The sequence below is a fragment of the Triplophysa dalaica genome, chromosome 3 (genome assembly GCF_015846415.1).
Source record: "Triplophysa dalaica isolate WHDGS20190420 chromosome 3, ASM1584641v1, whole genome shotgun sequence".
In the NCBI taxonomy this organism is placed as follows: Eukaryota; Metazoa; Chordata; class Actinopteri; order Cypriniformes; family Nemacheilidae; genus Triplophysa; species Triplophysa dalaica.
Window position 1 is genome coordinate 1,676,303 of NC_079544.1, and position 22,086 is coordinate 1,698,388.

The 22,086-nt window shown below is 39.3% G+C and overlaps 2 protein-coding genes across 3 annotated transcripts; one reads left to right on the top strand and one right to left on the bottom strand.

Annotated features, from left to right (window-relative positions):
- Positions 1 to 173: 173 nt before the first annotated feature.
- trim110 (tripartite motif containing 110) lies at positions 174 to 8,997 on the bottom strand. Of its 2 annotated transcripts, XM_056742574.1 has the most exons (9): positions 7,765 to 8,997; positions 7,546 to 7,681; positions 5,676 to 6,175; positions 4,687 to 4,782; positions 4,258 to 4,494; positions 3,178 to 3,200; positions 2,887 to 3,032; positions 2,182 to 2,453; positions 174 to 1,598 (listed from the first exon to the last, which is right to left on the bottom strand). In XM_056742574.1, the coding sequence occupies exons 2-9, from the start codon at positions 7,634 to 7,636 to the stop codon at positions 1,326 to 1,328; spliced, it is 1,638 nt and encodes a 545-aa protein (XP_056598552.1). In that variant the 5' UTR covers positions 7,637 to 7,681; positions 7,765 to 8,997; the 3' UTR covers positions 174 to 1,325. The 2 variants fall into 2 exon arrangements, with proteins under 2 accessions (XP_056598552.1, XP_056598553.1); XM_056742575.1 differs by having other exon boundaries at positions 7,552 to 8,997.
- A 2,505-nt stretch (positions 8,998 to 11,502) lies between these two features.
- sall2 (spalt-like transcription factor 2) lies at positions 11,503 to 20,049 on the top strand. The gene is made up of 3 exons (XM_056742553.1): positions 11,503 to 12,116; positions 14,871 to 18,394; positions 18,472 to 20,049. The coding sequence occupies exons 1-3, from the start codon at positions 12,041 to 12,043 to the stop codon at positions 18,589 to 18,591; spliced, it is 3,720 nt and encodes a 1,239-aa protein (XP_056598531.1). The 5' UTR covers positions 11,503 to 12,040; the 3' UTR covers positions 18,592 to 20,049.
- Positions 20,050 to 22,086: the final 2,037 nt, after the last annotated feature.

A 22,086-nucleotide genomic window follows, 5' to 3' on the forward strand; every position in this document is an offset into this window, starting at 1 on the left:
AACCATCGTTGGCACAAACTCCACAACAATTCATGACAGGTCCAATGACAATATCTAAAGCCATAGCATTAATGAAAGTGTAAAAATCCACATGCACTCATCAAAGTACATGCGGATATACAGTACATACCAGAAGCCTGAATATATAAATGTTTTTATTTCCTGAAAACACACATCACAACACAATGAAAGCAGCATATGTGCAACTAAAAAATGAAAACTTGAGCCTTCCTTTTTGAGGAAGGTGTACATGGTTGTATAGGATGCTGATGGTGATGTTTGATTTGATCCTGTAGCTCAGAGCATTGACTTACTGCACAGGTGTTGTGTTTGATTCCTAAAGAACACACATACGTAAAGCGTCAAAAGTCATTTTGGATTAAAGCATTTCCAAGTGTGTAAATATAATATCGCTGCCGTCCTTCTGAAACCTTGTCATATTTTGTGATGAAATTTTTTTGCTATATCATTTTTACCGAATGCAGACCTTCCGCGAGGAAACGCCGTAAAATTTGGTTTTAAGGTAAGAAGCGACATTCAAATGTCACCAACAGGCAATTAGATTTAATCGTTTGTAAATATAATGTCATATATGTTATTAAAATATATGTGTATATAAAATTTGACAAAAAGAACTCTCAAAATGATTTGCTGCATCCGGGTGACCGTGTGCTATAAATTTAAGAGGTTTGTTATCAGGGAATAACGAACTTGCAAATGTCACGACTGGCCAATCAGAATCAAGCATTCCAACAAGCCGTGTAATAATTATTTCGAAACTGCAGTGTTTAATTCATTCCCTGAAAAACAGCAAAATTTGGACATCCGAGATTATGTCAGGACAATAATGAGAAGGGTACACTGTTAAAAAATCTGACAAAAAACACGGAAATTTTCTGTAAACTGGAAAAACAGAAATATACCGTAAAAAAATTATGTAAAATTATTGGATGCAAGGATAAACATTAAATAGTTTTCCCCATTTTTCTTGTAAATGTGTTGTCTTGTTCTGTATTTTATAGTTTTAGTGTTCTCAATTTTTCTTGTAAATATGCGGTCTTTTTCTATAATTTTACGCTTTTTGGCCGTATTTCAAAAAATATATTAAAAAAAGAATTTTTTTACCTTACGCGAAAATCTGTAAAAACATAACAGAAAAACTATAAAAGTTTCTTTTATAGTGTAATTACTGGTTGATGATAAGAAAGGCTGGCAGCAAACATACTACATTAGTTAAATAAAAAAATTGCAAACGTGCTTTTGAAGAGCACAGTCGTTATTGGTGAAATACATGTTTCAAAAGCAGAGTCATGTGTTGAGTATAGTCATATCTTCTTGAGGATGGTGACCCTGCTGTTCAGCTCTGGTTTGTAGAGGCCAAAGCCCAGGCAGACGGGCTGTGCGAAGGTGGTGCTGAACTTGTGCAGGGGGAGGAGCGTGGATGAAGGCCCCACCTCTGAGAAAGTGATGGAGCCAGAATCATAGTCCAGGACGACTGCCAAGTGGTTGCCAGACATTATTGTGGAAAGGCGAGTTTTCTTTCGGTTGTGCCAGGCAGCGAGTTTCCTGTCATGTTGCTGTGTGAGACTCCAGGATATCTGATTTAGTAAGATAATGAAACCCCACAGACAATCAATACACTTCAATATGTAAACCATTAAATGATATTCCCTGATGGAGGAAACAAGAGAAACCATCACTGAAAATCTAATGGACTTTATGGTGAAAAAGGGAGTTGTATTTGGAGAGTATAACAGTCTCATGTGGGTCTCTTCTGATAATGTGTTTAATATGTTGGTGGCATGTTATGGTGGATGTGAACCAATAAACACAAATAAATCCTACTGGAGTAAGGTCGAAAACAAACTACATAAAGGAATTTGTAATGGTTTATTGGTAAAAGCTGATGGCTTTCTGGAAATCATCTGAATTGGTTTGGTTTCTTCAACGATTACTGAACACATTTAAAGACACTTGAAAAGTTCATATGCAAAAACAAGTAATATCAATCAAAGTGCAGTTGGGTTGTTTCAATTACGTTATAATAACAACAACAAAAATACAGCTAATTTACACATCAAGATTGTGTTTTCATATTTTTAAGATAACCTCAACTTGTTAAGCACCACTTCCTTATCTGGAATATGAGATAGGCAGGTGTACGGTGAGATCACACTGTACCTTGTTGCAGCCGAACGCCGTCCCCTCCTTGGCTTTCCTCGCTATGCTGCGGTAGGTCACTGCTATATCCCAGAAACCCTCCACCTCCAGCTCCCAGTAGTGCGTTCCTGAAGAAAACATCTGACAGGAGATCACCTGACACCAGTGGTCGAAGCGGTCAGGATGCTCAGGGACAGACACACGCTTCTTGAGCCTCGTCACTGATCGCAGATGATCGGAAACATTTAGTAGAGGATGGGCTGAGTTTCTGTCCATTATTAAAGGGCTGCTTACTATTAAAAAAAGTCAAACAGGAGAACCTGCCATTAGGACTTGAGCCACTAGGTGGCACTACTGGCCAGGGCACATGAAGAAATAATGCACGAAACACAGGATTTATAGAGATCCCTACACAGCAAAAATTACTTGCTTACTTAGTATTTTTGCCTTGTTTTCCAGTACAAAAAATTATTGAAACAAGAAGCATTTTCTTGATGAGCAAAATGACCGGTCTTGTTTTCAGACAAAGAATATGAAATTTCAGTGAATTTATGCTTAAAACAAGCACAAATAAATCTGCCAATGGGGTAAAACAAATAATCTAAGGTTGATGACGGAGTAAATAATGACAGAATTTTCATTTGGGGTGAAGTATCACTTTAATGAATCTGTTTAGCATATGTTTTTAAAGGCACTATAAGGACAACGAATGAAAAGAATGCTCACAGAGGTCTCTCTTGAGTTCAACCAGGCAGCGCAGGATCTCAGCTATAAACTCTCTATATTTATTTTCAATATTCTCGATGACACGTTTCTTGTTCATGTTTGGCTGAGCTGGTGTGAACACTGGCGTGTCGAGTTCTGCCATCATCCTGAAAGGCAGAATGAAGAGACTCATACAATATAATAACAAACACACACTTGCTTTATCTCTTGCACATATAAACTAACATTCAACTGCACCCACAAGTCACAAGATGTTTACTATGATAGTAGCTAAAACAATCACGGACTTACTGTGAATCCTCCGACTGAAATGCCTGTGGAAAAGTAGAATTGCTATGAATAGTTGCAGAAATGTCTCTCTTTGTAGATCTGATGCATCTTTAAATGCCCCAAATAACACAGAGGCATGATGCCATAAAGCAATAGATTGGTTAATAAAACAATATTAGTGTTAATAAATAACAATTGAAACCATGAATTATGTTTAAATGTACAGCTCCGGAGAAAAAGACTTTAGTTTTGCATTTTGGTCTTTCTTAGTGTTCAATTCCAACAACATAAAAAAAATTTGAGTGGTTGCTTATTGTTTCCACAGTTTTAAAAAAAATCAACTGTAGTATGTCGAATAGGGTTATAAACTTGAAACATCAGCATAACTTAAGAGCATTTGATCATATTATCAGATCTATAAGCACGTATATCATTATGGTGACAGCTGCCTTTGTTCAAAACCCAGACGTTATTTTACTTGGCATATAACACTACATTCTGTTATTTTGATGGATAAAATAACGCTTTCATTATGTCTGAATTAAACTGAACTTTAAATGAACTTTAAATGGTTTCAGTAAACAAAACATACATTTTAGTGAGCACTTATTTTAGTTAAAGGTTGCAAGTCTTGAGGTGAACATGCTGGAGTCTTTATGGCAGTGTAGCAGTAAAAAAATGACATGACATGCTTCAGATTCAACAGTCAGACTAAACCTTACAAACACAGATGTTTTATGTCATGTTTAAAGTCCCCGTGAACTGGAAGTTTACTTCCGTATTCGACACATTTCTGAATGAAAAGGAATTTCGAAAGACAGTTGAAGGGGAGGAGGTAACGGATGCTCCGCCCAAGCCGTCTAATGTACATCATTTCAGGGCGGAAGTGCATTTTCAGTCTTTAACTGAAGATTATGAGGGTATATGAATTTTAAAAAGAGAAAGACCCAGATTGATTAGCTATTTACTATAAATGCTTCACTATTTCAAGAAAAAATAAGGACTTTAATCACTGGGACTTTAAAAATGTTTCCTTATTCAATGAAGGACGTTTTATTTAATCCAGGAGGATTCTAAAGGCAATGGGATCAGTCCACATACCCAGATTAACAGGAAGGGGTCGCTCTCTTCAAGCAGGGAGCCCAGGAATCTGTGCATGTTCTCAGTTTGTTTGAGGTCTTCTCTCACTCTGCTGAAATCCTCTTGAACCCTCTCTAATGCCAGCTGTCTCTCCTGCTCGGTGATGTTTGTCACAGCCGACACTAATCTGTCCACCTGAGCCTGCAGGGCCGAGCCCATCTGTAACACCTGCGAGACATCACTCATAGAGGAGTCCTGCTAAAAACACAAAAACAGAGGATGACAAACACATACACTTCTGACACATTCTGGGGCATTTTTTACAGTTTAAGGGGGAATAGAATGAATTAAGGGAGGATCAGGAAATGACCCAGACTTAAGCTTGGGTCGTCCATATGATGCATCCCAAAGTATGGGCACAACCCACTGGGTAAAGAAGCCTGGACTTACTATGATGGTGTGAAAAGTGTTATGATGTTCTTGAAGCATGTGTTCTCCTTGCTTTAATTTCTCTTCAGCTCTCTTGAAACGGTTCTGTAGTGTGCCCTTTAAAATCAGAACATTTATACACAACCGAGGTTAATTTAGTTTACCTGAATTAAAACTCCAAAAACGTTAGTGTTAATTAAAATCAAACTAAATATGGGCCTAAAAATATTGGAAAACTCAAACTAAATGAGAAATTGAAATGTCGCCTCGGAAATAAAATGAAATCATTTCTAAGGCACTAAAATTATAATAACGAAATATAACTAAACGAAATAATTTAATGTATTGCAACATGAAAAAGTCGACAAATTAATAATAAAATGACAAAAGCATATAACAATATAGCAAAGAATTTAGCTAAAAGAAACATCAAAACTCTCCAATATTTTGAATTTAGACTGCAATACCGAGCTCAACCGCTAGATGTCAGTGTCCCAGAAGGGTTCTTCAAAGGCGTCAAAACTACAGGAGACCTTCAACAAATTATTTATTTAATAAAAAGAACATAATAATAATACAAATTATAATACACAATAGTACAATTTACTTGAACATATATTAAATAAAATTTAAATAGTTATATAATTAGACACTAGCCAAACTAGTTAACTGGGGGTCTGGTCCGCGCTTGTCCAATGCAGCATATTTAAGTACTCCTCAAAGTTTACAAAAATAGCCTTTTTATTAAGTTCACACTTCTTTTTTAGGAAAATTATCATAATTGTATTAGTATATATTTTTTGTAATTTAACAAGATTAACAATATCATTTAATAAATAAATATAAAAAATATGAATATATAACAAACTAAATATTAAAAACAGTTGTCACAAACAATTTCTTATTTAAATTGCATTCATGGATTTTAAGTTATAATATTATAAAGACCTGCACTCCACTTTAATTTTAATTTCAAACGGTCTCAAACTGTAATCAGTTTAATAACTCACTTTATATTCCTCTTCCATCTTTCTCATCCCTTTGACCAGGTGTTGAGCATGCTGTCCTTCTAGGATGCATTCTGCGCAGACGTACTCCATATCATCTATGCAGTAGTAACGAAAAACTTCCTGATGAGCGGGACACCTGCGGCGGGACATGTCGGTCAGCGGCTCTACTAACAGGTGTGTTCTGTAAGCGGGCCGCTGTAGATGCGGTATCAGGTGCTGCTCGCACAGAGAGACCTCACAGCGCAGGCAGGTCTTCACAGCGGCACATGTCTGATCATCGTCACTCTCCTCTTGTGAACAGCAGTCACAGACCACCACCCCTCGCTCCTCCAGACACAGCGAACACACAAATCTTCCTCTATCCGAGCCGGCACTCTGCCTCCAAGCGTCTCGTACACAAGCTGGACATAAGCTGTGGCCGCAGGGAAATGGCTGGGCCTGACCGACTAGGTCACGACACATGGGGCACATGTGAATTTCTTCCATGGAGCTCATGACAACTGGAAATTCATTTGAAACACATCAACATCATTGTGTTTGAAAATGAAATCTGGCATGAGAGAACTGGACATAGATATGGATATTTAAAGTGATAGTTTACCCGAAAATTATGTCATACTGCCCCTCGAGTCATTTTAAACCTGTGTGACTTACTTTCTTATGCAAAACAACGCACACAATTTTTTTGAAGAATGTTAATAACCGAAAACAGCTGCAGCCATTGACTTGCATTGGTAACCAAACAACAGCCGTTGTTTGGTTACAGACATTCTTCAAAATATCTTCTTTTGTGTTCTGCAGAAGACAGAAAGTCATACAGGTTTAAAATGACAAGAGAACTGTTTTGAGTTGCTAAATAAAACAATAAAAAAGGCAATGGGGCTGTTTCCAGGACAGGGTATATCTTTAACCAGGACTAGGCCATAGTTCAATTAGGATGTTCTCTTTTTTTATGATTTGCACATTATTGATTTTCTTATTAACAAACAAAAGTAGTATACAACTCTACATATACAAAATAATTTTACAATTATAAGTAAATAATACAGCAATATAAAGGGAAAATAAATAAATACAATGAAGATAAATATAAAAACAACGGGGTATTACCAGCATGTTTCCACCATGAGCTAAATGATGTTCACTTTAATTATTGTTTCTCTCGTCACATGTTTTCTACTGTTGTGGATCACAGAAATGCAAAAACTTCTCCCATTTCTCAAAATAAACATAAATTCTCCCATGGATAAATAAGGATGTTGTCAAAACATACTTTACCAAAAACCATTACTTTGTGCATCTCGGGACAAAACAAACGCATTGATTTGTTTTATGATGCGTCAGGGTTTTTCGAGACCAAAGTTAGTCTGGCACTGGGCTTAAGCCCCAATAAAAATAACAAAATCACATGACCTGCTGATAGCCGCAGGGACATTGTTTGTACACATTAAGTATAAACAAAGTCTAAATTTGGTTAATCTCTCTCCTGATCAACTATTTATAGTCTGTTCCATCTGACTTCTGGATAAATAGGTAATCTCTTATAGATCTTTATTAAAGACATTAAGATCTTAACGTGAAGGAAAGGTCATTCTTGTGTCCAAGCTTTTCAAGCCGACAAAAAGTGTGGATCTATTAAAGCATTGCTCTGTTTTTAGTCTTTATAGCCTGACACAGCAACATTGATATACCGCTGGTATGTGATGGGTTGATGTGTTCGTCTGACCAATGGAAAGTGTTGTGAAAATCTATGAAACAGATATTGCAACTTCATCCTATGATTCAGAAATGACACGCTTACTTGATATCAAATCTGCACTAATACGACCCGTGAAATCAACCACATCACTGCCAGCCAACAGATACTCACACTGACCCTGTTGTTTTTCTCTGCAGACAATACCACGTACAGACAACTGAGATATCATTCCATCAGACTCACAGTGGCCTTCTGTATGCATTACTGAACATGATTTCACCAGGACATGTGTTCACCATCATGGTCACTGTAGGTCATTGTAAACTTTAATCTGCTGTGCATTTATAATGACTGTTAGATTAATGAAGGAAAACAGAAAATCTGACTTACCGTTTTGTTTATTGCATCCGAATGTAAGAGTCGGCCTATAGAAACACAGACTGAGAGTGCATGTGTGACTGTGACAGCTGGCTTATCCTGCAATGTCTTAACAAGAGCGGCTGACCTCTCAACACAAAAAACTGCTAAGCCGTCATGTGACCCGCTGCACTAGCAGAGTGCACGTGAGGTGACAGCCAAAAAATTCGTTTTTTGTCTCTATAGTTTCAAATAGGTGTCATGTACTTAATGGGGTAAGTTAATGGGGCGATGGGACGGAGGCAGTGTCAGACGTCACGCCCACAGACAGTTAGCTAAACCTCGGATGCATAAGGCCTGCTTAAGGCATCCCAAATCATGCGCTAATGCACTATACGCCATTTTGTAGTATAAATAGTGTGCGCAGAGCGTTCACATTGAAAATCCTCAAAAAAGAAGTGCACTGTAAGTACCCGAATGATGCACTTTTTTGACCGAAAATAGGCCCTGCGTTCCCTTCGGAGGGCCCTTCGGAGTGACATCGATTCATGGCCCCCATACTGAAGGGTCGTTCCAAACCGAAGTGCTCATAACTGGCCATTTCAAAGGGCACTTCAGAATGAAGGATTTCAAAGGGTACAACTGATGGTCACTTGGGGTACCCATGATTCGGGATCCCATGATTCTTTGCGCAGATTCTTTGCGTGGTGATGCCGCCTCCTTATGGGCGCTTCAATCTGATGATGGCTCAAGTAATGCTGGGCAAAACAGATGAAAATAACATTAAATGGACAATGCACAAGTATGTTTTTATTCACACGCATTGTGGCGTGCGATTAACATCATTGGCGCTCGTCTGGGAAACTCATATACTTCCGGTTAGTATAAAACCGTTTAATATTCCATTTGGGACGATAACACTATTCTGAAATTCATATACTAGATGGTTGAGTGCATAGTCTATAGTAGGCCTATGTCATTTGGGACACAGCCACACTTTTTGGAAACACTTCAGCACATTCAAAGTCGTCATCTGATTGGTTGAATTTCACAGGATTTCTGAGAGACGTGCGTGTCGCGTTCTGTAACAGTCCGTCAGGAAACAACACGACGCCATCTGATCGAAAAAGTACATTTCCTGATCGATAAAAGAATTCATCACGATCCACTTAACGCTTAATTCTTAAAAATATGCATAAACTTACAATCGTTTTATAGCTGTTAGCTTTTGACACGTTCGTGAATTTACAGCGGTCTGTTATCGTGGGGACATTTACACGGCTCTAAACATTGCGCAATACAAAACGAAACGTGATTGGTTGCTTTACCTGTCAGTCATGTGGCCTCTAAGGCGGGCCTTGGCCAAAGAAAGCTGCGATAAGTTGGTCTGGGTACGCGAGACTAGGATAGATGTAACAGTGTTAATTTGTCAAAAGTATATAATAGCCTTTATACTTTTTGTGGTGATTGTAAGATATGCCCCGTTAAACATTTTAAAGTCCCCGTGAACCGGAAGTTGCGAACGATTTTACTGCCGTATTCCGAGTGAAAATGAATTTCAATGGAGAAGAGTAGTGGGCGTGGCTTGTGTTTTATACTGCCAAGTGATTGGATGTGTTAAAACAGCTGTCGCATTGATTTTGAAATGAAGCTAGCTATAGGCAGCATACGGTTTAAGGGGAGGAGTTAAGTTATTTGCCATGGATAGTCATTTCAGGGCAGAAGTGCCTTTTCAGATTTTAATTGAAGATTATGAAGGAACATGAAATTATAAAAGAAAACGACCCTCATTGATATGCTATTTACAACAAACACTGCAATATTTCATGAAGAACAAGAATTGTCATTTTTTATTTCACTTGGACTCCATTTTGTGCCTAAAAGTGTAAAACACGAGTATTTGAAAACTTTGTGAACTCATTCTCGCAAAAAGTTAAAATCCTTCTAACATTTTTAACATAGAGAAATAATTCCAGCAGTTTTAAGTTACATTCAATGTAACTAATTCTATCACCAACTTCCATCCTTAAAGGAACAGTTCACCCGAGAATGAAATTCTTTACTCGCCCTCAGATTGTTCCAAACCTGTATACATTTCTTTCTTCTGATGAACACAAAGGAAGATATTTGGAAGAATGTCAGTACTAAATAGATCTCACCCCCTATCTCACCCCTATCTGGAGTCAATGGGGGATAAGATCTGTTTGGTTCCTGACATTCTTCCAAATATCTTCCTTTGTGTAGATCAGAACAAAGAAACGTTTACAGGTTTGGATCAATCTGAGGGCGAGTAAATGATGGGTGAACTACCCCTTTAATGTTATGTGTGTCATGTAACCAAGTTCAAATGTACACACTTTTACTACTAAGCAACTTTTTCCCCGTGATGACGATACACATTATTGGGTAAATATGGATAAAATGAACTCGGGTTATAAATGAGCCTATGGCGGCCGGTTGTTGTTATCCAGCCATGGATTGCAGCATGGTGGACCAAACAACATGGTTGACTTTAATTTTAACCATACGGTTCATTTTCACAAGAGATGTGTTTTCCCGTTTTCCAAATCAACATCACTGATGTTGTTTTAATAAAAAATCACCATTTCAATAGAATCTTGATACTTTATACGAAGATACTTTCTTTCCTGGTTAAAACAAACAAACAAACAAGCCAGACATGTTAAGTCTGCTGAATTCTTCTGCAGAGACAAAGTCTGGATGGGACCGACAGACTCACGGACAGACACCCGTCTGCTGCAGCGCCTGTGTCTCTCAACAAAGACTCAGGCCGGGAGAGAGAGGAAAGAGGGCCATTTTAAGCAAATACAAAGAGACTCGAGCAGCGACCGAGAGAGAGAGAGAGAGAGAGAGAGGGAGGACCATGGGAATGAAACCAATAGCGAAATATCATTTCTCGATTACCCCAAATATTCAACAATGGGTGATAAATGATCATTCGCGAGTGAATACACAGTGTGGTAAAGACAACACAAGAAATAAATAATTTAGTTGTCAGCCGACTGCGCACCGTGGTGGCAAAATGCCGGAAGAGCGATGATCCTTTTCCGACGTAATCTATCGTGTGATTTTACAAACAGCCGTGAAAGATAATCGTCTGCAGGTAAGTAGTGAAGTGTTCGTGCTACATACATCCCACAACTACACATTTCAGTCGTGTCAAAGCGTGTCACATGGTCATAGGAAAATATGAATCATAATCGGTTATGATCATAGAGCGCGCGCCGGAGGACGCAACAGGTCGCGCGTACAGTACAGCTGTACTTTCCGCGTGCATCTGCTGACGTAATTATGACATTTTTGCGCGCAATATTACAAAGTATATCGCAATGTTTATTAAACATATTCATGTCTTTGCGTGATTATTAATGTAATATCGAAGTCTTACATTTTCGGGGAGTATTATTTGTGCGTGCGTGCGATTATTTCGTGCGTAAAAGCCAAATTATGAGCCTCAATTCTGTTGCGCGCGCTGATGTGTGTTGGCTTTCAAAAATAAATGCAAAGGCACAATGTTATATTTAAAACACATCCGAAAACAAAACAATTCAGATTAGACGAAGAAATTTAGAAAGGGTTTTATTAATTGATGCAATTGATGACGGTAGAAAGAGAATCTATGCAGGCCCTTTCAAGTTATACTGAAGAACAAAAGACAGGCCTGTTGTTATTTTTGCTGCAAGTTTTTGCCTCTCCCTTAAAGCAGCTGAGAACAAGACATTAGTTAGAGAGACTGTACATTATGACAGTGATGAATACATGCGGTCATTCTGTTTCAGGTTACCATGATGATATATTATATATGTCATTGCCTGTTCACTTCTGTGTCACGGTCGGCCTTGATTTTATCTGCTATTTAGTATAATGCATTGTTTTATCCACTGCCAACGTTTAAAAAGGTTCAGAGGAGCGCCTTGAAACTTAGGGCGATGTAAGGGAAAGGAGGGGTATATGCATGAGTAGGTGGTGTTCTGCGTTATTTGAATGCGAATGTAGATGGAGAACAAGCCGAGACTGTTTTGGAGCGAAAAAGGGAAAAGGGAGGAGGAGAGTTGTCCTTGGATTTTAGTTGCACTGAATAGACACAGATTAGTTTGCCAAGTACTTGGTCCACTTCTGAGACATGCTCATGTATGCACTTGCTATTTAGTCTCTCGTTTCCTATATAAACGATACATGGATTTCTGTTATCGCATCTCGGAAGGGATTTTGCTTTTGAGTTTAGGTCCAATAGAACAAATTCTAATTCAACCCATGGGCCAATTAGCCATTGACTTTCCCCTGCATCATGTCACGCCGGAAACAGAAAAGACCTCGGCATTTTCTCAGCGCCATCCTCGGCACGTCACGGCTACTTCAACGTGGTGAGAAACGTTTTACTGTTTAGTAAGAGAGCTCTTTTGTTTCTTTTGAACGCGTATGTGACATTTGCATCTCTTTAGCTTTTAAATGCAATTCTGTAACTGTCCAGTGATTGGATAGGATATGTACTGCCGATGAAGATTTTTTAAATGAAAAGTTTGACCGAATGGTGGGCGAACCGAAAAAGGCAGAGAGACGATGCATGGTTTTGAAAGGAAGATGGGAAAAAGGTTGTGGAAGAGGTAGACCGCTTTGAGAAAATGGAGCCACTTGAGTGATCTAACTGGAATGGCATTGAGACTTCATTGTCTCCACGAGGCTTTGTGGTCGTGCAGTCAGGCATTAAGTGCCAGGAAGTACACGCTTTAGAGAGTTTTGATCTGTGACTCAAATTCGAGAGTAATTCTTAAGTACAGGACAAGTTGTATGGTGCTGCTACTGTACGAGTTATTGTATCGCCAAATAATGTTCAACAGTATGACATCATCTTCTGTAAATCAAGTTTGGTGTGAATAAGCTTAAGGTCACTTGTTCTAAGTTATCTAGCAGGTTTTTGCGGTGTTACTTTTCAGTCTTCTTTGGGTTACGACAGAAGATGTGTTTTAACATATGACATGTAAGACTTATATTCACTTTCTCGGTCTTGTGGTTCTAGAGTTGTTTGGGCCGATGAATGGGTTTGGGAATTTTGCAGCAAGGTTCATTGTTGCTGTGGAAACAAAGTTGGCTGTCAGCGGGTGCAAAGAACATTGTAAGCCGCTCAAGGGATGGGATTTCAGATCAGAGGGAGTCAAAGAGAGGAGGAGAGCGACACCAATATAAAGATTGGCTGAGGTTTAGGGTAAATGAATGGTATGTTCTGACATTCCTATTAAGCATGTTTGAAATTGTCAAAGAGGATAATGTGGTTTCTGATGGAACAGTACCATTGATGGGAGAATTGGTGCACAGTGCATCACATAGGGTTAATATAGCGGTTACCTACATATATCTGGTGTGTAGTGGCCGAAATTGTTAAATAATGGTCTCATTGCATTATTTGACGTCATCGCAATTATTGCGAATCCTTATAAAACAAGGGTGATCCAGTATTAGCTGCATTTTACATCCACTATCCTTGATCTGCACTCACCGTTACTTTCAAATTACATTTCTCCATCATTTGAGTTACATTTACATTGAGTCATATAGCAGACGCTTTTATCCAAAGCAACTTAGAGATGAGGGAAACAATGGAAGCAAATAGAATAACATAAGGACAACAAAAAGCATAAGTGCAATAAATAGAAAACTGGTCTCATATAGCCAACCGCAGTATACAGAGATAAGTGTTTTTTTGTTGAAAGAGTAGAAAAGAGATAGAAGTCAGAACTGATCAGTCAGGTGTTGACAGAAGAGATGTGTTTTCAGACGATTCTTAAAGATGGCCACAGAATCTGATGATCTTGTAGCAGAGGGCAGATCATTCCACAAATGTGGAACCGATCCAGATGGTACGTGAGAGAGATTTTGTAGCATTTTGGGATGGCACAGTGATCTGGCGGGTACATACGTCTGCATTTTGAATGAAGATAAGGGGGTGCCGAACCAGTGGTGGTCTTGTAGGCCAAGAGCAGAGTCTTGAATTTGATTCGAGAGACTAAAGGAAGCCTATATAACTTATTGAAGAGAGGAGTAACGTGTGCTCTCTTGGGTTCATTGAAGCCTTGTATCAGATTTGTATTTTTTGTGTTTGGATTTGAATTGTTTCCAGACTTGCTGCATCTACACAGCAAGACCTTTATATCTAGTTATAGTGCTTAAGACTGTCGTCACTAATATTAGTTATTTACAAAATTTTCACTTTCTAAAGTATATATTAATATATTAATTATATTAATATATTAATTAATTAATATATTCTTCATTGAATAAATTAATTGTCATTATTAGTTATATCGTCAAGCCTTAAAACAGACAATTCATCACTATAATCACAATTATTTAATAGACAATTAATCTTCAGGCAAATTTCATAATCGTGGCAGCCCTATCTGTTGGTTTGGTTTTACAAATGATATTTGTACTCAATCCAGACATATCAAATATGGTTAGTATCAAATTCCCAAATATTATTATTATTATTACTCTTTCAGGGCTGCACCACGTTGAAGAAAATCAGTTGGAACTGTGTTTACTGTGTTTAAAAACTGTATATTTTATAACCAACATTCATGTTTCAAATTCTTTTGAAAACGGGTTTCAAAGTGCAAGTTTTTGAAAAAATTATGACACGTTCAGTCTGTAGGCATACACGAGTATTTCCAAAACAATATTGATGGCCTCCATGCTGCATGACATATTTATTATAACGTCTCCAGCAAATAGTAGTTTTACTGCACCACTACAACCAGCGGAGACCTAGTATTTATATGAACACACTAAAAACACACATACACGCCAAAAAAAGGTATTTAAGTGCTTTTATCTTAAAGGAGGGTATGTGCACAGGTACGTAGTGTTTCTTTACAGCGCAGCATTGCCATCCACTGGCCTGGCATGCAGTGTTTTCATTCATTTACCTGGATCCGTGTAAATGCAGAAACTTTTGATAAAGCTGAAGTGTGTAGGTGAAACTTTTCAAAAATGCAAAGGAAAAATGCTTCAGTTTTTTATAGTGTAAACATACTCTTAGTTATCAATACAATTAATGTAATTGCTAAGTAATTGTGATCTCATCAATTGTTGTGTAAATAGTGTCATTTTTTATTTCTTAGATGAGCAGTTGGCATTGAAGTCCCTCACCTCTACTCTTGTAAACAACTCTTGCTGCTCTTCCTCATCCGCTACAACACAAAGCTGCCAATCTTCCCAGGGCCTCAACCCGTCTGTAGAAAGACTCACAACACCCACGCTGTCCACAGCCAGCCACTCTATCTCTCACATTTCCTGCCACCTGTCTCAACTTGCACTTATCCCCAACATCCCACAATCCCGCTCTTCTAGCTATTCTGCCAATCATTGTATATCCACCATTCCATCACCAGTGCCCTCCACCCCCAACCACATTCCCACACTCATGGCTTCTCCAAAGTTAGGCGTTTCAGTTACCACATCCTCTTCGTCCTCCTCCTCTGCTGTTTCCCTCTGTGTACCTCCACATCCCAGAAGCCCCAGTCCCATGCCCGCAGGTCCACCAAGCCCAGTTACGCCCTCCGCCAGCCCAAACTCAGCCCCTCCAACAGCAGCATGTACACCTGTCAGCATTGCTGTTATCCTCGAGGAGCTGCGTGTGCTCCAGCATAGACAAATTCATCAGATGCAGATGACTGAAGAGATCTGTAGACAAGTATTGAGACTGGGAGGAGCGTCATGCGAAATGGATTCAACCCCATTCATGTTAGCACCTCTGCCACAACTCTGTTTGAAAGGTTCTGATAGCAACCCCGCGCACTCTCGGCCACACCCCTCACCTCCCGCATCCTCCGTGGCTCCACTTTTGGCATGTTTCTCATCCCTGCTTCCCCCTCAGACAACCTTTAAGTCCTCTAAAAATACCCACCCACTTTTGAATGTCTTGCGCCCCCATAAGACACAAGGCGACAGTGGAGTTATCAATCCAGCAAACTTCACCAGTCATGCAAGCGCTCACTCCTCCACATCCTCATCAATGTCCACACCTATTGCTTCAAACATCCCACTCGCTCTTTCCCTTGGCCTACAAGCTCAAAATTCATATGAGAAATCATCTAACATCCCAGGAGCCGGTGGGCAGAGTAGTCTGACCTTCCCAAACCAGGCTCTGACAGCAGCTGCGGCCCACTCAGCTCCCACACAGGATACAAAACTGTCCACGCAAGAAGGTGCAGGGCCTATGCGGCATGCGTGTCGTTTTTGTCGAAAGCTCTTCAGCAGCGATTCATCCCTCCAGATACACTTGCGCTCACACACGGGGGAACGTCCTTATCAGTGCCCTGTATGTTTCAGTCGTTTTACAACACGAGGAAATCTTAAGGTACACTTCCTGCGGCACCGTGAGCAAAACCCTGAACTCTCCTTTTCTCTGTTCCCATGCTCCCTATTTGCATCCGTGACAGGGGGGTCAATGGGAGGATCATCACAAGCTCAAACTACCAAAATGAATGCTGCTCATAAACAGCAGGCAGGAGATGATTTTTGTGGCGAAGGGCCCGAGGGTGCTGCTACCTCACAAAACACTACAGCCTCATCTCTGCCTCTGCCTGCAAGCATCGACTTGGCTCTACTGACCACTGCTCACTCTCTCCTTCAGCTCAACCGTGCGTCTGCCGCTGTAGCCTCTACATCCTCTGGCTCTTTACTCACACCCTCAACATCTTCCTCTCTCGCCTCTACCCTTCTGTCTGCTCAACCATCATCCACCTTCTCTATCGCAGGGATGTATAAAGGAGTGAAGCAACAGCACTTTGATGAGAACACCCCTCCAATTCCTACATTGCTCCCCCATTCTGCCTATTCACAGCTTGCCAATCTACCCAAACTCTTTTTTCCAGCATCTTCCACCCATCACCAATCAGGCCAGGGTTTCCTCAGGCCCACAACCACAACAGGATCCTTCATGTCAACAACACAGCAACACATCTCGTTCCCTTTAATGGCCTCTTCCACTGCCACATCCGTCACCACCCCAACTTCAGACACATCAAAGCTGCAGAGATTGGTGGAGAAGTTAGAAAAAGAACCACGTGGTCAGTCGCACTGGGTAACATCTACTGGTGAGACTTCGACCAGCAGCGTAACAGGAGCATTAAGCTATAGCAGCAGTAGTTTAATGAGTACAAGTACATTCAGTACAAATGTGGTCACCTCCCTTCCATCATCTACAATGCAGATCCCATCATCCCTCTTCAGCAAGCAGTCACCTTATCTAGGACTCATGAATTCTGCTGGTGCACTTGCTCCCAATCAGTGTAGCGTGTGCCTTCGGGTGCTAAGTTGCCCAAGAGCTCTCCGTTTGCACCAGGCTACCCATTTGGGAGAGCGTCCCTTCCCCTGCAAGCTATGTGGTCGCTCCTTCTCAACTAAAGGGAGCCTTCGAGCGCACTTGGCCACCCATCGTGCACGCCCACCAAACAGTCGTGCCCAAAATTCTTGCCCATTATGCCAGAGGAAGTTCACCAATGCCCTCGTTCTGCAACATCACATACGCATGCATTTAGGAGGCCAGCTACCACCAGAGAATCTGCCTGATACTTCAACACAATGTGATAGTTTGCCCAAGTCTCAGTCTGCTGAGCCCCCTGCTTCAGAGACCAACCCTAGCACTAATGATGTTCAGTTATCACACACAGTGCCAGATTCCAGATGCTCCTTCAGTAGTCATTCTGATCTTCTTGCTGTCAGTACTGCTCCCACAATATGCCCCTTAACCTCCAGCCTACCTGGTTCGTTTAGCCCGGGTCTTTTTGATCTAAACCTTGACCTCTACACAATCCCAACTACACATTCCCCTCCAACAAGCATAGCCGATGACTCAGATCTCTTTGTCGGCGTAACTTCTCCCGTAGAATCTGCTGCCTCCACTGTCCCTCCAATCTCAACAACATCAGATCCATCTGCCACCGGTGAACCATCTTTTGAACTTTCCAGCAACACTGCCTCCTTGGGAGAAAAGAAAAATTCCAGCTCCTCTGCTTCCGTAAAAGCCAGCGCACACAGAGACGACAGTGAATTGAGGGGTGAAAATAGACTGCCAATTTCTTGCACTGGATCAAGGTCTAATTTAGAGGATCTCCTAAGTGTACAAACTGATAAAGAGGCAAAAGTACCTCGGCTACATCCAGCAACAACACCGCCTTCTCTTCTTCCATTCAGCACTGAGAGTCTGTCCTCTCACACACTGAGCCTAGTGGAGCCTGACCTTGTCCAAACATCCGAATCACTCTCTCAAGACTTCAGTAAGGAAGAAAAGATGGATGGCAGAATACATAAAACACCAAAGACTGCTCAAAGGGCAACTCCAGATTTGAGTAGTAATGTGAATGTAGCATCAGAAATTTTAGACAACATGAGTGAAGATGCATCTGAGACTGTGCCCAAAGAGCCTGATGCAAAGATACAGAGGACAATAAAGGATGGTCACTGTAGTTCAATTGCAAATGATGAAGTTGAGGTTAATGACACAATGGAGATTGAAAAAGAGAGCACCGAACCAGCGGTATGCATGTCAATGGCTCCTAGTCTTCCACCTCCTATGCCAGAGAGAAAAACCTACCACTGCTCTGAATGTGGAAAAGAGTATGCAAGTCGCAGTGGATTGAAGGTAAGTGGAGGCATAAGAATTAGCGAATATTAAGATTATGAATTTTCTTTTTATCAAATAATTTTATTTACTTCTAGGGACATATGAAGCACCACGGAGGAGTTGTGAGGGCACATCGAGCTCCTGCAAGAACGAAGGGCCCGGATAGAGTGTCACAAACACATCATTCCACTCATCTGCCATCAGAGCACCAGTGAGTTCTTCAGCCGGTACTATGCTCTTCTGAACAACAGCAACTGTCTAGCAGCTCTCCACAGAACAAAAGGTTGAGACGAATGTAATAGAAGAAACAGGAACCAAAAACAATATGTCATACATCTACTAATGTACACGCCGTAACTCACAGGGTCATTTCATGGCTTTGTTTCAACTAGTAAAAGGTTCCAGATCTTTGTTATTAAAATACATATTAACATCAGATTTTAATAAATGTGATCCAAAGGTGCTTTATAGACTTTAGTTGTCGGTGGTGTCAATTCTTGAAACATTATGTGTTATTATATCTTGCAGTACATTCCTGAACATGACGTATTGTTCTTTTTGATGACTTCAATATTTACAAATTCTTACGATTGTTTTGATGGTTTTGTTTTCATTATTTTTAAAAGGAAGACGTGGTGGTGGCTTAAAGTTTCGAAATAGCTTTAGGTGAGAAACAGAATGTCGCTCAAATCTTGTATACGTTCTGCCGCCTCACATGTGTTACACCAGATTTGGCCTCGGTGACGTCAGTGTGTCTCAAAAACAAATATGTGAAGCAGGTTTAATATGAGATTTGAGAGCTACAGCACCATGGATGCTCTGTTCCTCAGAATAAGCTTTGCTACTCTGTTACATTACACAAAAAAATTTACATGCAGGGATTTTTATCCAGCTCAGAAAAAGGATAGTAAAATTGTTCTAAAGGTGCAGAAAATGTTTTAACCTTTAGCCAATAATTCAAGCGCTCACCAACACCTATTATAAACCCAAATGTATTGGTACGATCAGGAAGATTAAGACAATGTCAAATTGTAGCTGGAAGCTACATCAAAATCGCTTTCCTGGATCAAACCTCTAAGGGGTTATTGTTAACCGGTCATTAGACTGCATGGTGAATATTCAAAACTCCTCATTGTCATTGTTAAAATTACTTGCAATCCATGTGGAAAAAAAACATAACGTGTGCTGACATGTTACTTGTTCTACATCTTCAGGCTTCTTGGAGTGAGGAATTATTGGATAGGTACTAAGATAAGGAAAAAACATCAAAATGTAAATATGACTTGTCAGCTTTGTCCATTGTGTCCATGTTTGTCCAGTCCAGCTGTACAGTACTACATAATAATCTGCTCTTGACGTTGACTTTACCTAAGAGTCAGTTGAGTTTATCAAGCCTGTACGTGTAAGCCCTTGTAACTTTAATATTGTTAGTGTAACTATTGAAGATGGTAGAAATAAACTGAATGATTTTGAGATCTAGCGTTAAAGATAGCCCTTTGTATATTACTTGGTGGAAATGTTTGTTTATATAGTGATGTTTGTTTTAGTTTTTTTATGCCTGGACAATTTACAGAAAATAATACCCTACATGTATTTTCCATAGATATGGTGAACGAGTCTCACTGTCCGTTGTAATTTCATGGTACAAAAAAAAGTAAATAAAAGTCAGTGTATTCGGAATAACTGGAATGTGTCATTATTTTGATTTGGTTGATATCCTCAATCTAAACCTTCCTTGGTGGTCTGGGGGAACGTTTTTTGGGCACGCCTAATCCATTCTCTCTCTAGAACACAATGACACCCATCTGAAGGGCTCCTGTTTGTGCCACATCAAGCGCAGTGAGGGAGAAACTGGAGGAAACGTTGACAATCTGTCTGTGGACTGGCCTTTAATCTCTCGCACCATGACAACCATACAGAAGCACATAAAACAGACCGAAAACAAGACTGTAGCTGTGTTTGAGTGTTGAGGGATACGTGTCTATTTATGTTATGTAAGAAATGTAAAGTTTGTATGTCTGTTCTATGTTAAATAACCATAATAAATCAGTATCAGAAAAGAGGTTCAGTTACCTCTGAGCAATGGCAAGGCTTTGATAAATTACATGACACTTTGTTCCCAATATAACGGGTGCCTGCATTTTTTATTGTTTTTATGAAGGGATTTAACACAAACACCTTTATTATTACCAAATTACACTAAAATGGCTTCATGCACAATGTAAAATAATTCAAAGTTTCAAAAACTTAGGTTCAGTTAATTCCTGCTCTTATCGTCCATGCAATACAAGATTACACCAATGAGTGGCAGTGTTGAACCGTACACGGTAAAACTTTGCTGTAGTTTTTGCAGCAGGTTTGCCAGTAATTTACTGTAGATCGAATAACTACTTAATATACTTTCCAGTTAGTACTGTTTTAAATTGCTTTAATAAAAATTAAAACACTTTGACTTGGAGATTCAAGATGATCAAGAAGAGACTGCCATTATCCCATCAACACTGCCAAAATGACATTCTTCTTGAGGATTTTTCTCTTGTTTTCTGTAAAACTTCTTAAATTATGATACATTTACATATTGAGAAAGTGGCCCAAGATAATAAGTCTTGTTTAGGGTAAGAAAAATATATGAACTAGTTAAGTTTATGCTTCAAACAAAATTGTACATTAATCTACAGTTAGTTGTAAACCTGTTGCGAAATTACAGCATAGTTTTACAGCGTAGAGTTTACAGGTTCAGCCATATTTAAGTGATAGTTAACTCCAAAATAAAAATAACTTCATAATTCATTCATCCTCATGTCATTTTGTCTGGCATGACTTTAGTTGTTTCTCCTGCAGAACACAAAAGTGCGTTGGGGGTTGGTGCCCCGCCAACAATGACTTCCGTTGTATAGACACAAAACCACCCAGATATTTCTCAAAATTATATATTATGATTATAATTATGAAAACATAATTATGTGAATTTTCAAGGCAGCCAACAAAAAATCTGTAGTATGCTTTAGTATTACTGCAGTAAGTTATAGTATAGTGTACTATATTACTACAGTATAGTAAGGAATAGCAAATTAAATTGAAAATACCCTGTAATACATTTGAATATAGGTTCACCAACACAATAGTATCTAGAAATGACTACACATTTACATGTGGGTGTGGTGTCTTTCGTTGCCTTTTTGTTACAGCATAAATGCATTTTGCACATTAATGCACTATGGACAGTGTTGGGTAAAAGCGTCTGCCAAAATGACTAAATGGGTAAGTTACTCTGAAAAAGTAATGAATCACTAGTTACGTATTACATATTCAATGATGTAATTAGATTACTGTACAAATGACTCGTTCCAAAAAGTATTTAATCACAAATTACATTCTTTATCCTATATCAACCTTGAATAGTTTAGTGATTCAAGGATAGACATGAAACGACTCTTTATTCATTCAAACAAATAATATAAAACTAAATAACGTATTCTTATTAACCGACTAAAGTATTACAAATGCGGGTAAGATACAGTAATGCACACATTATAAAGTTAGACTTTGAAATTTAATGTCAATTCCAGCATTTAGTTCAGTTACATCCATAGTAACTGTAATTAAATTACAGGAAAAATAATCCCTTACTTTACTTTTTAAAGGGAAAAGTCATTAAATTACAGTAACGTATTACTTCGTTACTAGTTAGACCCAACAAAGATTATAGC